At 39.3% G+C, this 17,900-nt stretch overlaps 1 protein-coding gene across 3 annotated transcripts; it reads right to left on the bottom strand.

Annotated features, from left to right (window-relative positions):
* Positions 1–3,598: 3,598 nt before the first annotated feature.
* LOC121872922 (tripartite motif-containing protein 6-like) lies at positions 3,599–17,270 on the bottom strand. Of its 3 annotated transcripts, none has more exons than XM_042376049.1 (4): positions 17,104–17,270; positions 8,914–9,149; positions 7,037–7,630; positions 3,599–5,418 (listed from the first exon to the last, which is right to left on the bottom strand). In XM_042376049.1, exons 1-4 carry the CDS (start codon positions 17,123–17,125, stop codon positions 4,927–4,929), a joined length of 1,344 nt encoding a protein of 447 aa, XP_042231983.1. In that variant the 5' UTR covers positions 17,126–17,270; the 3' UTR covers positions 3,599–4,926. The 3 variants fall into 3 exon arrangements, with proteins under 3 accessions (XP_042231983.1, XP_042231985.1, XP_042231984.1); XM_042376051.1 differs by lacking the exon at positions 17,104–17,270 and adding an exon at positions 11,026–11,153; XM_042376050.1 differs by lacking the exon at positions 17,104–17,270 and adding an exon at positions 11,039–11,153.
* Between the last annotated feature and the right edge of the window lie 630 nt (positions 17,271–17,900).

Raw genomic sequence — 17,900 nt, 5'->3', positions numbered from 1 at the left:
CTTATTCGAGTTAATGATGATATTTGGTAACTTGTTCCATTCATCCACTACTCTGTTTCCAAACCAATGTTTGCCTTTTTCGTGCCTAAATCTATATTTGTCTAATTTAAAACCATTGTTACGAGTTCGCTCCTGGTTGGATAGTTTGAGTACCTTTGTAATGTCCCCTTTGTTTAGCCCTGCCTTCCACTTATGCACCTCTATCAGGTCGCCCCTCGCTCTACGTCTCTCGAGGGAGTGCAAATTAAGATGCTTTAACCTGTCTCTATACTCAAGGTTCCTAATGCCCGGGATTAGTCTTGTCATTCTCCTCTGAATTCTTTCCAAGGATTCTATATCCATTCTGTAATACGGTGACCAGAACTGAACTGCGTAGTCCAGGTGTTGTCTCACAAGAGCAAGATACAGTTTTAGGATGACCTCGCTAGTCTTGTAACTAACACTCCTTTGTATGAACCCAAGTACTTTATTAGCCTTGTTACTAGCAAAAACACATTGTTTACTTGGTTTAAGGTTCCTACTTATCATTACTCCTAAATCTCTCTCGCAGTCCGATTTCTCTATGGCATCGTTGTTCATCTGGTATCTGGTTTCCCTGTTTACATCTCCTATACTGAGTACTTTACATTTGTCGACGTTGAACTTCATCTGCCATTTTTCAGACCACTCGAAATATTTGTTTAGATCTTCCTGTAGTTTTGCCGAGTCCTCGTCAGATTTAATAACACGTCCTATTTTAGTGTCATCAGCAAATTTACTTATGTTGCTGTCTATGCCGATATCTATGTCGTTTATGTATATAATAAATAATAATGGTCCAAGTACTGAGCCTTGGGGAACTCCACTTGTGACGTTGCTCCAATGGGACGTAGTGCCGTTAATGCTCACTCACGGTTTCCTGTCCTGTAACCACGCCCTAATCCATTTAAGGATGTCACCTTTGATGCCATGTGCTTCTACCTTTCTAATTAGTCTTTCGTGGGGGACTCTGTCGAAGGCTTTGCTAAAGTTGAGATATACCACATCATAATTGTGCCCCTCGTCCACCGATTCGAAAACTGATGAAAAGAATGTTAATAGATTAGTTAGGCAAGAACGTCCGCTTGTGAAGCCATGCTGGGAATCATTGATCAATCTGTGCTTCTCCAGGTGATTTCGAATAGAGTTTGAGATGATTGCTTCCAGCAATTTGCCTACTATTGATGTTAGACTGATTGGGCGGTAGTTAGAGGATAGTGATCTATCCCCCTTCTTGAAAATCGGTATTACATTCTCTATCCTCCAGGATTCTGGTACTACACCTGTTTTTAAGGACATGTTAAACAACTTTGCTAAGGGCATACTAAGCTCGTCCTTACATCCCTTTAATACTCTGGCAAATATCTCATCGGGACCAGGTGACTTATTAGGCTTTAGTTTGTCTATTTGCTTACGAACATCGTTACTAGTCACTACTATCTCACTTAATTTGTTTTCTTCACTATCTCTGAATAGAGTCCGTGCCTCGCGTATCATGTTTAAATTTTCGGTGGTGAAAACTGTTGAAAAATATTTATTCAAATTATTGCTCATTTCTCTGTCGTTATCAGTGAGCTCGCCTGTGTCTGAAAGTATTGGTCCAATCTTTTCTCGTGCTTTAGTTTGATACATTTGGTAGAATCCTGGGGGGTTTGTCTTTGCCTCCCTTGCTATCCTTAACTCATTATTCCTCTTTGCTTTCCTTATCTCGGTTTTAACCCTACTCGCCAATACCCTATAATAGTCCCGGTGGTGAATTTCGCCACGATTTATCCTTCTACCTATAGCCTTCCTTTGGCCATGATGTTCTTTAAATAATTATTTATCCATTTAGGGCCATTGTTGTCTGATCTGAGTTTTTTGTATGGTATGTTCTGCCTTTGTGCATTAAGTAACTCACTATTTAAATTGTCGTGGAACTCGGCAATCTCAGATCTCGTTATCAGGTTGGTGTCATCTGACAGGTTCACGGCCAAGCGCAACACCCCCTCTCTCAGCTGCCTCTTTAAACTGTCAAAGTTCGCCCATCTGAAATCTGGTACTTTAGTGGAATTTTCCTTACGTCTGCCCTGAAAATCTAACTGGAATCTAATTTCTTTGTGGTCACTGTTTGCAAATTCGTTCCCTACCTCGACCCTGCTAATGAGGTTTTCTCTGTTTGACAGAACTAAATCGAGTATATTATTACCCCGTGTGGGTTTGGTTATATGTTGACTTAGAAAACAGTCCTGGATAGTCTCGAGAAAATCCTCTGACTCTGAGTTACCTGTAAGGTCAGTCCAATCTATTTGGCCAAGGTTAAAGTCGCCTACTAAACAGACTTTGTTGTGTATGGAAGCCCTGTGCATTTCATCCCAGATAAGTCGCTCTTTGACTCTATCAAGATTGGGAGGTCTATATACTGTATTACGTCTGTGATTTTTCTTTACCGTCGATTAATTCTTTCCAAATTGTTTCTGTATTCCTCTCAGTTTTTATTTCCTTATTTATTTCACACTTCAGATTATCCCTAACATAGATTGCTACTCCGCCTCCTTTCCTGGTCTGCCTATCTGTATGGAACAGTTTGTAATCCGCAATTTGGTATTCGACTGGTAACTCACGTGTGTCTAGGTTGTTCCATGTTTCAGTGAATGCAATTATATCGATTTTTTCGGTACATACCAAGGCCCTAATATCATCCATTTTGTTTCTCATACTTCTACTGTTCGCGTAGTATACATTTAAGTTAATCGTGTTCTGAGTCCTCCCCTTACCGCGTTTAGTTTTAAACTCCCTGTCTAATTTAGTTTTGTCATCATTCCTAACACTATTTCCCTGTAATCTTTCACTTTTTTAACCCGCTCCCACTGCAGTCTCCTCCTCCCGTAAATATTGTTTCATTTATATATTCAGGAGTTGTTGAACGTTAAATATGGGGAAGGTGGCCCCAAACCTAATGTAACTTACCCCAAATTAAATTTATCTAACCTAATCTTACCAAACCTAACCTAACCTAACCTGAGCTGACCTGACCTGATCTGACCTGACCTGACCTGAATTGAGCCTTTTTGGGGATTTTTTCCGATCATCGATAGTATACAATAAATAAAGCACCTTAGATCATTTATAAGCACAGTTACTGTAGTTACATTAGAGAAAGGCGTCAGCTGGATAATAAAGGTAAACACTTAATATTGTAAACCTGGTAATTTTGCATCGTATAATAATAATAATAATGATAATAATAAAATTAATGTTCAGGTAGTATATAAGTATTCTGTATATACTTGTAGTGATAATACTGTACTGTACATCGAGCGAGAACCTACTGCAGCTGTTAGGATACGAGGTCACAGTTCATCATACTTAACCTCGTAGTTTATTATCACCAGGATGAAGTGATATATTGGTGACCCATCAAAGTTATTCCTCAACAGAAGCCGGGACTATTAATAACAAACTTGTCTCCTTTGTCGTTGGGCTACTAAAGAAAATTGAAAGTCATCAGGATAAGAACACAGAGACCAGTGTCACCTACCTCACAGCAGGCCATATACTAAGAAACATCCGAGATACACCAGGTTTATATAAAGGCAACTAAAGCCAGAGATTCATTTTAATTTACAATGACAGATATATTTTACATTAGGAAGATATTAACATGGGTTTGGGATGTTTTATTCTTTGTGTTTCAAGATGATTAATGAAGCGTGCGATTTAGTTTTTACTTAGTATTTTTTCTTTTATAAATATATATTCATTATATCCAGGTTACAGTCTCATATGTGTACCTAATACTGAACTTTATGGAAATAATGTATCTGTACACAAAATAATTCTTCTTCGATTAAGTACAACAGTTCTACGCCACTCAACCCACACAGAAGCGTAGATATATTACAGTATAGTTTATTTATACACAGTTGAAGGATAGATGGTAAATGGCACATGTTATATACACATTAAACCCACAAACACATTATTGGAATTGAGGTATTATATATAATATTTTTTTCAACACTCCTCAGAAACTTTATTATATACAATGACTCATGCAAATCGTCACTACAAGCGGAAAGAAATGTTATATACAAGAGAAGGCCACACAGAGTTTATATTGTGTGTTTATACGACACGACCACTGCCTCGCCAACTACTGAGGGAAGCCATAACTGACGCCATGACTGGCTGGATCCACTCCCCTACACCAATACTCTATGGACACCAACACGACCCACCCTGCAACACGACCACCAACACAACGGTCACCAACATGACCCACCTACCACCACCAACACTCTGTGGCCACCAACACTGCTGCCACCAACACGACCCACCCGCCAAACACCAACACTGTGGCCACCAACACGACCACCAACATGACCCACCCTCCAACACCAACACGACCACCAACACTAACTAAAAATCTGTAGTAAAACTCTCCCAGAAAGAAGCTAACTTTAAAACAGAAAGACAGATAGAAAGTTTGGCTGGGCAACGTAAGCGCTATATCCCTCATTCTTTAAGCCAGAAGATAAGAACAAATGGAGAAAACCGAATTATAAGACTAATGAGAGACAATGTTGAATCAATAAAGACGTCATCCTGGTGTCTGAGGATTGGCGACCACGGCCCACCACCTCAAAAGTTAACCATGTTGTTTTTACCAACCCTCCTCAGCTTTTGTATCTCTCAGGGGAACAACTTTTATTTTCATTCATGTATACCGGATCCTGCCTTCACCTGAACCTCCTACCCTCAGTTTAACTCTGTAATATATCTACAGTGCAATTTCAAGTCTTACAGCAGAACACTTATAAACACAGGGTTGACCTATGACAGATATCCCGTTGAATAAAAGTAAATTGCATTATGGTGAAGAAAGTCCCGATGGGCGGTGATCGGGTCATGGTGTGTTGGGTTGTGTCAAAGTGTCATGTCAGGGATGACGAGCCCACAGTCAGTGATGGTGACCTCGGTGACGGGCTCATAACGGACAGCAGCATGTACCACCTCCATCCCTAAAGACACCTCACCGAAGGGACCCGAGAAGTTAGCACCCGGCTTTCCTTTGGTACAGATGCCGAAACCATAATCATTAATATCGTTAGAGTAACCGACCACGAGACCTTCCTCAGGGATCTTGCTGTACTCGCCCTCCCACTCCATGTCCAGCATCAACGCCCGGTAACCCATCTCTCCAGAGCGGGAATAATACTCCGTACACCATATAGTTTCTCGCTCTTTGTTTTTATCTGAAATCTTTTTGAAGGAGGCACCGATGTGTGAAGGTCCCATAGAGCCAAGACAGAGTGCCAGGAATTGTTGTGCACGACGCAGGTGACTCCACAGCTTGATGTACACACGACCCAGACACCGACTACCAACACTCAGCTCAAGGAACACCTCTGACGGCATCTACATGAGAAGAATAAATACAAGAACTGTTAATCGAACGCCATGTGTAATGGGGATCACAATTTCATATGTTTAAGAAATATTTACGACCTTTTTATCTAATTAACATCGTCTTGAACTCCCCAATGAAAGGGCGTGATAGCATCCTTGGTTATATTCATGTAATTATAACCCTGAAGACTCTGTGTGTAATAATAATAATAATAATAATAAACGGTATATTAATAGAGTTGCAGCCGGTGGTTGAAAATATACAGACTTACATTAGATTTAGACATAATGATATAATATGCATTGAATACATTTACAGGGCTGTACAATACATAAATCAGGAATTGTTTATTATTTTAACAATAGATGGGATGGGGCTGTGTGTGTGTGTGTGTGTGTGTGTGTGTGTGTGTGTGTGTGTGAGGGAGAGAAGGACGATGTGTGAACAAAAACTTCCTTGGAACTTCTTTGTTGTCACACACTCAAACCACTTACGTCCCGAGGTATCAATATTTATAAGCATCCACGTGTGGTGAAACTAAACATATATGAAGCTTGAAAGACAGTTAAAGAGAAGATTACAAACGTTTTAAGTTATACAGAGATACAGTATCAATTAATCCATTGTGATCATGTCCACACTTTATCGTAATTATAACACTGTTTTTCTTTCAGCTAGTTTCCTCAGGTTTAAAATTATCGGTTAATTCACACTAAATTCATTATCCTCGGGTGAATAATTACAACTATGATAAACCTAAACGACTGTACAACTTTTAATCAGTTTATCCTAATCCTTGAGTTTATATACCACCGACGTCAAGTTTGTCATTCACTGTGTTTTTTTTTCATAATGTTTCGTCCATAACTTTTTAATTCTCCCCGTAGCTCTGGCTCGTTGTGTCTCTGTGTTGGCTGCTCGTCACCTCACCTTCTCACAACTTAACTCACTCTCCTCAGTAAAACTCTTAAGAACTACTTAATTAGGCTGCCACTCGTCATAAACACACCACTGGTACCGACTCGAAATTCTCTGTTGCTTTTAGATGTTTTAGATTTTTTTTAGGGGGGGAGGGTATTCAACATTATCGTATTTTGATTAGATTATATGCGCGACAAGAATCCTTGAACGTATACTTGTGAAACGTTAATTCATGGTACCATTATAACTATTACTGTAGTGTTATATTATATTAAGAGAGAAATATTATTTAACAGGTGAACTTAATACAGTATTAGTGTTACTGAACATTCTATATGACTGGCAAGTTTCTGAGGGCGTAGAGTCACCTGATAAATATTTACATTCGTGATTTTAAACTGTGAGTAACTTTAACTTACGAGGGCAAATCATTAAGGATCAGTAGTTTGGTCATGTTAGCTGTTGATGTAACTGTCAGTAAGGCTGCTCGGAGTACTAGGAGTTGGGGCGAGGAGAGCGAGAGGATGTGGCGGAAACTAGATATGTCTAAAGTTTAATGATAATCGAGTAGATAACTGCACTAAGGCTGGCACAAGACATGAGAGACATTATATGTAACTGTTACGATGTTGTCAGTTCCGTGAGTAAATAGTATTATGTACAGTGTAAAGGTTGGACACTAAAGAACTAATCGTTCATAATTACCTGTAAGAAGAGTCGATGGTCGGCTCGGTGAGTGAGGGAATGGACCACAAGCCTCCCATCACGACAGTCCAGCCTGGCGCGGCCTCTGTCACCATTTTTGACGCTGCCAGGCTTTGTCACCCGCTGGTCAAGGGTTGCACCGGCCTGGATCACTTCTGCAGCTCCATCACAAACAGGTGCAGCTCCTCCTACAGCACCGAGAATTTCTGTGCCATCGTGTGAGAGTGGACCCAATCCCTTGTTCTGAAGACCTTTTAATTTTTCCTCTAACAGGAGGATGGGTTTGATGCTACAAGCCTTCTGTAGATCAGTGATGAGGCCGACCACATCCGCCTGTAACTGACTCAGTATTTTCATCTTCTGGAAGCACTTTTTAAAGTTGCTGTTTACTTCATTCATCATTTCTTTCAGTGAATTATTGAAAGATAAAGTTTCTTCCTTGAGTGACAGTTTCTTCTTCTCGAGGAAGGTCTTGGCCAGGAGCACATGGTGGCCTTGAGGGTGGTCGGTGTAGAGACAAAGACTACACAGGGAGGCCTCACAGTCCCTGCACCAGTACTTGAGCTCATCGCCGTGGGTAACACACCTGTCCTGCTGTTGACAGAGAAACCATACGTTGTTTTCAAAATATTTCAGACGAGTTAAAAGAAAACATTTATCTTTATCTGATACGAGTGTTTCCGACCAACTTTATTGTTTGAAAGAGGTGAGGTCAGAGAGTATTAGAACATGTGAAGGAAAGTAAATGGTTTAGTGAACACCTGAGATTATGATAATAAACGAACCTTTACACACACACACAAAACTACATTGTTAATTTATCCACTTTTATCAAGATTTTAAATTTCCAGTTAGCAAATAAGGGTTTAGGCACCAGCTATCTCATCACTACATGTGCTAAATAATTTAAGTTTACATATACAATATTTCAAACTTATGCTCTAAAAAGAATAAAAATCATCAACAGGATATTTCAGTCAACATCTATGACTCACACGGGACACTGAACCATGAGAACTATGTAGTAGTTTCACAAAACCTTTGGCTATAAAATAATTCATATCGCCTGTCATTCAAAATGGGTAAAAAGATAAAAATAAAGACCCAAGCTTTATATAACCTAACCTAACCTAGCCCAAGCTTTATACAATGTAACTTTACCTTACCTTACCTTACCTTACCTTACCTACCTTACCTTACCTTACCTTACCTTACCTTACCTTACCCCCCAAATTAATCTAATCATTAGGACAAACGCCTCTTGTGACTTGAGCCAATTAAGACTGAGGTTTATACAGACGGGCCCTTGTCTTATGGTTAGGTTAGGTAAGGTTAGTTCTCGTGTGTATTGTCTTAACAGGCTAACAATAGACTGGCAAGTGCTCTCGTGACTGTATCCTTGAGTCATAACTGTATTCTTGAGTCATAACTGTATCTTTAAGTCATAATTGTATCTTTGAGTCATAACTGTATCTTTAAGTCATAACTGTATCTTTGAGTCATAACTGTATCTTTTAGTCATAACTGCATCCTTGAGTCATAACCGTATTCTTGAGTCATAACTGTATCTTTAAGTCATAACTGTATCTTTGAGTCATAACTGTATCTTTGAGTCATAACTGTATCTTTGAGTCATAACTGTATCTTTGAGTCATAACTGTATCCTTGAGTCATAACCGTATTCTTGAGTCATACTATCCTTGAGTCATAACCGTATTCTTGAGTCATATATTATCAAGGGAACAAACAATATCTTTTGAGTCACTGATAAACCCAGGATTTAAAAATTAACTTGTCATATTCTGCAGCGTAATTGAAAAAAAAATATCTTGAAAATTAACCTAACCCTAACCTAACCTAACTAAACCTAAACTTACCTGAGATTTCGTATAAGTTACTGATAAACTTAGAATTTGAAAGTTAACAGGTAAATCCTCAACATCAATGTCGTTAAAATCTAGGCTGCATGAGGGACAGGCTGTTTCATCGGCTTCCTTGACTTTGGTGATACAGCTGCGGCAGAAGGTGTGACCGCAGGGTAGGAGGATAGGGTCACGTGGGTCAGTTTCGTAGATCTCCGAACACAGCTCACACGTCACCGACTCGGCCATCCCTGTGTCGAGTATAATGAAGTCAGCAAAGAGTCGAGTGACGTCAGGACCCACGAAAATAAATAATGATTGATAACCTAAGGGAAATATAAAATAATGATTGATAACCTAAGGGAAAGATAAGACTGATAGCGTAAGGGAAAATAAGATAACGATCGATACATTAATACATAATTATTACAATAGGAACAGTTCTTATAAAGGATCAGTAGTAATGTGTGAACTCTTGACATTAAGATATTAAGTAATCTATAACTTAAAGTAAAAAAAATCAAATCACTATTACAGAATAAAATATGACATAATAATTCAAAACAAGATTCCCGTATTTATTATGTTGTGTGAGAAAATATATAAACTCTGTAAGGATTCATCTCACTGCCACGGATAGATGTCGAATCATGTGTGTTGCTTCTGTATATAAACGAAAGCGTATCAGACCAAACGACCTTATAGGGATTCAAGTACAGTTTTTTTTTTTTATTCTACTCAATAAAAGTGATGATATTGTTTAACCCTTATTGAATATATAAAAGGCATTAAGGTTTCTATAGTCTCTTTTGCCTTTTTATGTCATCTCGTGTATTTATGTATAATAAAACCTTGTTATTGCTGTTTCATTTTTCATCCAGCTTAAGGTTATGTATACACTTAACAGCGTCTTAAAATCAGCTTATTTGTCCACGAATAAACTGATTTTCATTATCATATAACACTAAAAAATTAAATAAAATGTTCCTATCTTTTTTTTACAAACACGTCAGTTGCCTTAATCACAAGAATATCCATAAAACTTTTCAGAAAACAACATATTGTTTTATGTGTTTCTTCTACGTAAGAGTTAACGTTACTAAATCCCTGCAGAGTGAAGCAGAGTTACAGGTGTTGGCGCCTCACAACTCATGTACAGTATGTTAACCATTTGAGGGTGTTAGTGCTAGATTGAGCTAAGGACGTCTTCACACGTTGTCTCTCACAATGGCCGAGAATTTACTTATTCTCGAGATACCTAACCTAACCTAACCTACCAACGTGAAGAGCCCAATTGCTCGGTCATCGCGAGAGACAACGTGGCAAGACTTCTATGTAACATTAGGTACGAGTTGAATCATTAGTTAATTCTGGTCTATGTTTGACGATTTTTTCTCCCCCATTCTGTCGCTCTGAGTATTTTTCTCTCCGCACGTGATTCAGGTTCCAATTTGCCCCAGGGAGGTAAAATGCCAATTTACCGGGCACCCGTGCATCCTGTGCAAGGTGATCTCTGCAGAAGGTGCAGCGGATCCCTCTGTTGTGTGAAGGTCACCCGAGTCAGCTGGAGGCGTCACCGACACCCTCCCTCCCACCCACTCATCCACCTACACACACCCCCCCACTCGCATATTTTACACGGTCTTACAGTGGCCAGTGTCTAATCACGATTTCCCAGGTGTAATGTATAGAAACATATTATTACCTGACGATGCGAGGCGCTTGGGTGGTTTAAAATGTTTAATAATATTGTTTATTTCGTCCAGTGTTTTATATTAAACACACACTTTGTAGGTGATAGGAATTGTTCTGTAGTACTGTTGTGCCAGTCTCTTCGTTAGTTGAAAAAAAACTTAAATATCATCAATCATGTTGCACTGTACAGAGAAGGATAGTTTTCTTTGGTTATGATAATATATATTGTAAGACTTGGTGCAGCGACTCCATTTAATTTATTTCGTAATAGAATAAAGACTTGATATACGAACGAATGCTACTGATAGATAGTTGGGTAATACTTGGCAGTGTCGTGCACCTGACACTTCTTTTACCTACTATATTCTCAACATAACTTTAAAAAAAACGAGGCACACCAGGGTGGGTTGACCCGGTAACTGATGTACACACCTAATCTACTCACTCCCTCAGAGATGCGACACAAGTGTTCCCGTCAGCGTGTCGCGTGTTCGTGGCGCTAGAGGAGGAGCGACCTGGTGGGTGCCACAGTGAAAGTGATCACACTACTGTAACCTGCCGTCGTGAACACCATTCTCACCTCACCTCACCACCACCACTATGTACAGGTCGTCGTACAGTGATTCTCCTCTCTACTTTATGGTTCTTCCGCCTTGAGTTGTTGATAGATCGAAAACAGTTCATAGTCTTAAGAGGATATGAAGTAAGAATAATTATTAAGACTACCTAATGACACTATTAAATATTCATATCACTCGACTAACTAGCAACTCGTACATGACTGTCTTACACCTGTCTCCCCCCCCCAACCCCCACATAGGACAAAAACAAGTTCCTTACCCGTTTTCTGACAGAACAGTAATAATGTTCAATACTTTTAGTTAAACGAAAGAAGAAAAAAAATCATATTGTTGCCATCCTCTCTGCCAGCTTTCCTCCTCACATAGACTAAGAAAAAAATAGAGTTTTCCGTTTTCAAATAAACTTCTATTAACGTGTCGGAAATATTAGTTAATGAGCAACTCCGTGGTGAAGGTCGCGCGTTCCTCTTGTTAAGTGCACAGAGAAAAAAAAAGTTGTTTTGGTTGGGGTGGGGCTGGTCCACCTCCCGCTTATACACCCGGGTCGCAGAAGTTCTTAAATTAGTTCCTGTTTGGATTATCTGGCGTGTTTACTTTTTTTTTTACATTTCCTTAATAATTTACAGATAATTACAGATTTAAACGTAGAGATAATGTATAGTTGAAGGATATCTCGAACATCTATAACATTGCAGAAATAAAACTCTGTCCTATAACTAACCTTCATGGTAGAGATAATGTATAGTTGAAGGATATCTCGAACATCTATAACATTGCAGAAATAAAACTCTGTCCTATAACTAACCTTCATGGCCTTTTGTCCATCACTTGTGTAAACATGGACGAATTTTTTCGTCTAATGTCACTGCAACGAGTCATCCTAGCCTACTGGGTGTTTATAAAGTCCCTTGATGTTTTGTGTTTCCACCCCTCCCCACTCCCCCTTACTGTATGTTAGTTATCATTTCTAATAATAATAACATCCTCGCTGTGAGTCTAAATTCCATTAATTATGTCCCCCAAAAAACTTATGAAGTATATACAGTTGTTTTGTACATGTAACTTATTTAACACACACACACACACACACACACACTGTAAACACAAACATCAAGGGACTTTATAAACACCCAGAAGAACACCAGTTTTACCAAACATCCCAGCGCACTATATAATGACCTTGAAGGAGGAAGGAGAGTGATGACCTGTGTAGGGTCTCTTGTATTGTTGTTCTGTGTGACAATTTCACGAGCTGGAAAATATGTATGACCTCTTGGCTTTGTTTACTTTAGGAAATATTAGGTTAGGTTAGGTTAGGTTAGGTTGGGTTGGGTTGGGTTGGGTGGGTTGGGTGGGTTGGGTTAGGTTACTTTTGGTTAGGTTAGGTAGGTTTGGTTTGTAGGTAAGATGAGGTTATGAAGGTTTTACTCTAGTTAGGTTACGTTAGGTTTGCTTATGCTAGGTTAGGTAAGTTACGTATTGGTTAATATTTGGTTATGTTGCATTATATTCGTTGTTTGGTTGGATTAGGTTAATTAGAACAAGTTATGTATGTTAGGTAGATATTTCTATTAATTTAAGAGTGACCTTCCAATCAATTATAGGTGGAGAGCGAGTGTCCTAAATTCCTCCCTGCTTGTTAGGACACCATCTGATTTGGACACAGTTTCCTTTCCTAAGGGTCACTAGTTCGGGCCTGGTACACTTTCAATCTACTTACTTACGAACGGACACCTTACTTTACCGATGAGGAACTGAAGACGATCGAGTGTAGTATCGGCCACAGTATCCCCATGTAAGGCTATGATTTAATGTGTTATAATCTGCAATGTTACCTACCTGTCTTATCATTACTTTAAAGATATTTCAAGGCTTTTTCCCTCTCCCATAACACGCCCTCGTCTTCCTGCATCAATCCTGTCTCTCTCAGTCATGTCATTTTTCAAGGCAAATTGACATAAAGCATCACAGAAAATACTCTTTCTGTAACTCCGTCTGTCTTACATTTCACGAGAAGTAAAATATAGAACACGAGGGTTTTTACACTGTTGTCTCTTTCGGAATTAATGAAACGCCATAGGAAGTTAGAGAATTATTTTAAGCTTCATAGTCTTTTATACAAGTCAGGAACAGAGGCATACCTTACCCTGATATCAACATCCTTGTAGCCTTTACACATTATCTCTCTCTCTCTCAGTGTCACAGTCCTTGGAGAACCGTGGCTGGGTGTGTTTGTGTGTCCCTCCAACGCATAGGGTGTACAGTATATACTCCAGCTTAACGAGGGGGTTAGAGGTGTTTATCCTTGTGTTGTTGTGACAGTTTTCTCCTGCATATAGGTCTTGGCCACCGGGTGTTGATAGTGTCCAGTGAGGGAAAGGGGGGGGGGGTACAAAGGGGGTCAACACATGCCCTCACTATGTCAGGTCACACTAGAAGTCACACCCTACTTTATCACTCTAGTGTACAATACATTATATATCACCCTTATTTTTTTTTAATATTCAGTAATGTATTTTATCATGATTATTAATGCATAGAATATTTCATTGTCTTAAAGGTATAATATATTAACTTTTTTTTCTATAAACTATATTGTCAGTGGTAGCAGCTGATATATTTTCAACATAGCTCCAGTAAATCTCATTCGATCACTCTGAATAAAGAAAGATGTAAACCACCAATGAATTTAAAATGCCAAGAAAAAAGTAATGCAACACCAAAGTATAAAAACTTCCTGTCAACACGAAAACAAAGGGAAAAAAGGGATGGACTTGTCTGTGTCGTGAGGATAAGAGGAGAACGCCATCCGGCCTCATTTTATCAGGCCGGGCCGCTCTCTCCCTGGTGACCAACCCGTGTGACCCGGGAGGAATGGTGGTGTTGTTCTGAGACATGGTCCATTATTTGTTCTCTTTGGTGTGTCTGTCTGTCTGTCTGTCTGTGTATATATGTAATGTGTGTGTCTCTTTCTGTATATATGTATCTTGCGACCTGTGGTGTAATGGTTAGCAGGCTCGCCTCGCAAACTAACGGATTCGTGTTCGATCCTCGGCCAGGGTGAAACTGTGGGCAAGTTTCTTTACGCCAGTTGCCTATGTCTACCCTGCAGTAAATGGAGACCTGGATGTTCCGGAGTAATGGTTAACCAGTGCAGTTGGCTAGCTGTCCGGTCTCCTCGGACTATTCGTTGGCACTGGGTCACTCAACTCGTTACTCAGGGTGTGGTTGTTGTGTTGGCGACAGCACTACACCGTAAACAAATTCACGCCGCCTTGGAGGCCCTAGGGCCGGCCATCCTCGTTACACGAGAGGCAACCAATATATTATTATCTTTATATGTACAGTGTGTGTGTGTGTGTAAGTGGGTGTGTGTCAGTAGGCGTGTCTGTGTGTGTCTGTCTCAGTAAACTGCCCTTGGAAAATGCTTGACAAAACTTTAATCGATGGTGTAAATATGACGATAGTTTAATGCTGATTGAATGACCTTTGGAGTTTACAGCTTTGACCTTTGGTGGACCGTTCTGAAACAGGATGTCTCTTAAGTATACGAGTCTCGCCGGAGAAGTCGGTAGATAAAAATAGATATGCAATCTTTTAATCTACCTAATGACCTTTGACCCAGTAACCTCCACCTCTGATTGATCGCAGACAAACACACAAACACAAGAATTCTCCGGGGATAATCTTCAAGGAAAGCTGAAGACAACTGGAAGGCAGAACACTCCTCTTGTTGTTTCTTCTTCTTCTTCTTTTTCTTGGGTCTTTCTCTTCTTTTTTCCGTTATTGATACTCACACACACATACATACATACATACATACATACATACAGTACATACATACATACATACATAGTATGAAATAAATCCAAATTGATGATGCCGCTGTGGACATTAACAGCAAATAAAAATAATATATATTAACACTGATAGCTGTAACTCTATCTCTCTATCACCCCAGTACCTATCTCTATTTCTCTATCACCCCAATATCTATCTATCACCTCACTCTATCTCTCTATCACCCCTCAGTCTATCACCTCACTCTCTCTCTATCACCTCACCCTATCTCTCTATCACCCCCAGTATCTATCTCTATCTCTCTATCACCCTCAGTCTATATCTCTATCACCCTCAGTCTATCTCTCTATCACCCCCAGTATCTATCTCTATCACCTCACTCTATCTCTATCACCTCACCCTATCTCTCTATCACCCCAACTTCTTTCATTATAATTCCCTTTACCTTAAGCTGTACGTCTGTCTGTAAAGTGTGAATGAGCCTTGTCGATAGTCATGAAATTCGTCTGGGTGGTAAATAAGTAAGTGTCAAGGGTTTGGATATAAACGGAAGGTCTGGATAAGGAGAGTTGTTTTTGTCCTATACTATTGATTTATCCTCGTCAATGGACATTTACCAAGGCTTTCACAGGATGGAGGTTTCATTAATCTCTGGGAGAATTAGCGAGATGTTTTTCCGTGTTGAGTGTGAAGTGTATTGTACTCTTTTTGCCATAAGGATAAATTGTTTTGATGTTTATATTTACCGCCGTCAGTGTTGTTGTCAAAGGTTTTGGTCATATACAGGAGAAACTGGACATCAGATTTGGGAGATTTACGATTATTTTAGAAGTTGAGTTTATTGAAGTATCCTTCAATTGTTAATAAGAAATTGGATGTATTATAGATGCAGCAGTATGATTCAATAAACCACTCATACACTTTTAGGTTAGGTTAAGATGTCAAATTTATAAATTATTGTTGGTTTGCTCGTCGCGCTTGTGTCTCTATATAAAAACCTTCAACACGTTCATCTCCAAGATTAATTCAAATTCAAACAATTATTCATAAACGTTACAGGTGAAGCAAGTCTCACACGGGAGCTTCGATCATAACTAACCGTCAACTGTTTTAACATATTTATGATCATAAAAGTGGTGCCTTAACCTAGATAGGAATATGAATGTATCTAAAAATGCCAAAAAATTTATCTCCTGAGCTTAGAAATATATTTAACCTGCCTTTAAATTTTCTAGTACACGTAGGAAATAAAGAGTGTGAAGAATATTATGTACTGTAGTCTAGAGAATGACCGAGACAGCTTCAGGGTGATTCACAAGTTTTCCCATATTGTTTTTGTCGCTTTCACCCGCGTCTTCATCCGTGTGTATTCTGTTGTAATTTACCACACGAAGGCGAATTTCTGCCATTTTTAATTGTTTTTTTCGGGAGTTTCATTGTACGTCGTCCTTGGGAAAATTTCGACACGCGTACAAAGATAAACTAACATCCTCAAATGCATCTGTTATAGAACACTTCTTTGTGGAGTTCAGATATTTGACTCGTGGCTGTAACGCAACTGGTAATAACTTCTTGCATTTCTTACGTAATATTCTGATACTAACTTATTAATAATCTCCCTCTCTTCAGCACGTACCTATATAGGGTTAAATACACCACATTATTATACAGTCCCTGTTAGTTTCACCACAACTTAGCGGCGTTATGGCGGAGGAGGAAGGAGGGCGGTCACGCACGTCCCAGCAAAACAATTTTAACTTTTCTCTCCCAACTGACCGCTGAGTGACGCGTGCAACTAATTTCGAATTCTTGTGACAGAGCATTGGTCATGTCGAGCCTGCGGATGCCACAAACACTTAATGTAAGTGTACAGTTTGTTATTGTTTTAAAAGTCTATGGTGGTTGTTTTTTGTAGTGAACCTTAATATTTACTTTAAGGAGTAACGAGAGAGAGAGAGTAATTCGTGTAGCCAGTGTTGGAAACTATTTCAGTCAAGATCGCATAATTCGCCTTAACTGGCATACACTAACTCACCTGTAACTTAAGTTAATGAATTTCACACACATGGCAAAATTAAATGACAAACTTCTATCCACATTTCAGAAATTGGTGATCACAGTTACTTACACGGCTCGTCATCCATGTTCATTGTACTGGGAGAAGCGACAGCACTTGAAGTAATCCAATCATATAATCTGGCTGACGATATATGGGAACGTCAGTACAGTGGGTGTGAGAAGGGGACGATCACCCAGACAACACTACAGTCCAACGGTGTCTGGTCCTCCTGCACCCTCCCTCGGTTCTCACTCACCCAGCACGCACACACACACACAAACACCTTGACGCTGTGGAGTAGGAAGTTGACATATCGCCGAATGTGTGTACAGGTGATGTAAGTTTAACCTTTACAGTCTTCCTGAATATAAAATCATTTACCTGATGTAACTGTTATTAAGTTTTATCACCGTATTGTCTTCGCTTATTATGTACTTGTATTAATTATATACTGTTAGTTTTTGTCTTCACTCTCGGGATGTTACCAGGCGTCCTTGGTAATTTAGTGTGTTTAAGATTCTAACGGTGTCACCCACATTTGTACCTTTACTGATTTAAATCCTCGTCACATCACCTACATGAACTCAAATTATTAACACATTAGTAGCAATAGGTAAATCAACGCTGAGAGAAAACATGAAGGCTGTTTCTTGCGCATTACAAGAATAATTTCAACTTAAGTCTGTGTTAGTTGTCAGGGAAGCAAAGAACCATCACGAATCATGAATATAAATGACTTATGAAACCCAAATGAATCTATTTGCCTCACATAAAAACATCAGTGGTAGAAGTACGACATATTTGTAAACATAACAAAACACTACAAAAATATATGTTTAAGCCAAACACTGATGCTGCTACACTGA

Source organism: Homarus americanus, unplaced genomic scaffold, assembly GCF_018991925.1.
Source record: "Homarus americanus isolate GMGI-L3 unplaced genomic scaffold, GMGI_Hamer_2.0 scaffold11022, whole genome shotgun sequence".
Classification (NCBI taxonomy): Eukaryota; Metazoa; Arthropoda; class Malacostraca; order Decapoda; family Nephropidae; genus Homarus; species Homarus americanus.
The sequence above is the reverse complement of the archived record's forward strand: the minus strand, read 5'-3'. Positions and strand labels throughout refer to the sequence as shown.

Coding starts and splice junctions, on each gene's coding strand:
- LOC121872922 (XM_042376049.1), bottom strand. CDS start 17,125: ATGAACATGGATGACGAGCCGT. Junction 9,150..17,103: donor GAACATGGATGACGAGCCGT/GTAAGTAACTGT, acceptor TACTCGACACAG/GGATGGCCGAGTCGGTGACG. Junction 5,419..7,036: donor ACCATCGACTCTTCTTACAG/GTAATTATGAAC, acceptor CTTCTCATGTAG/ATGCCGTCAGAGGTGTTCCT.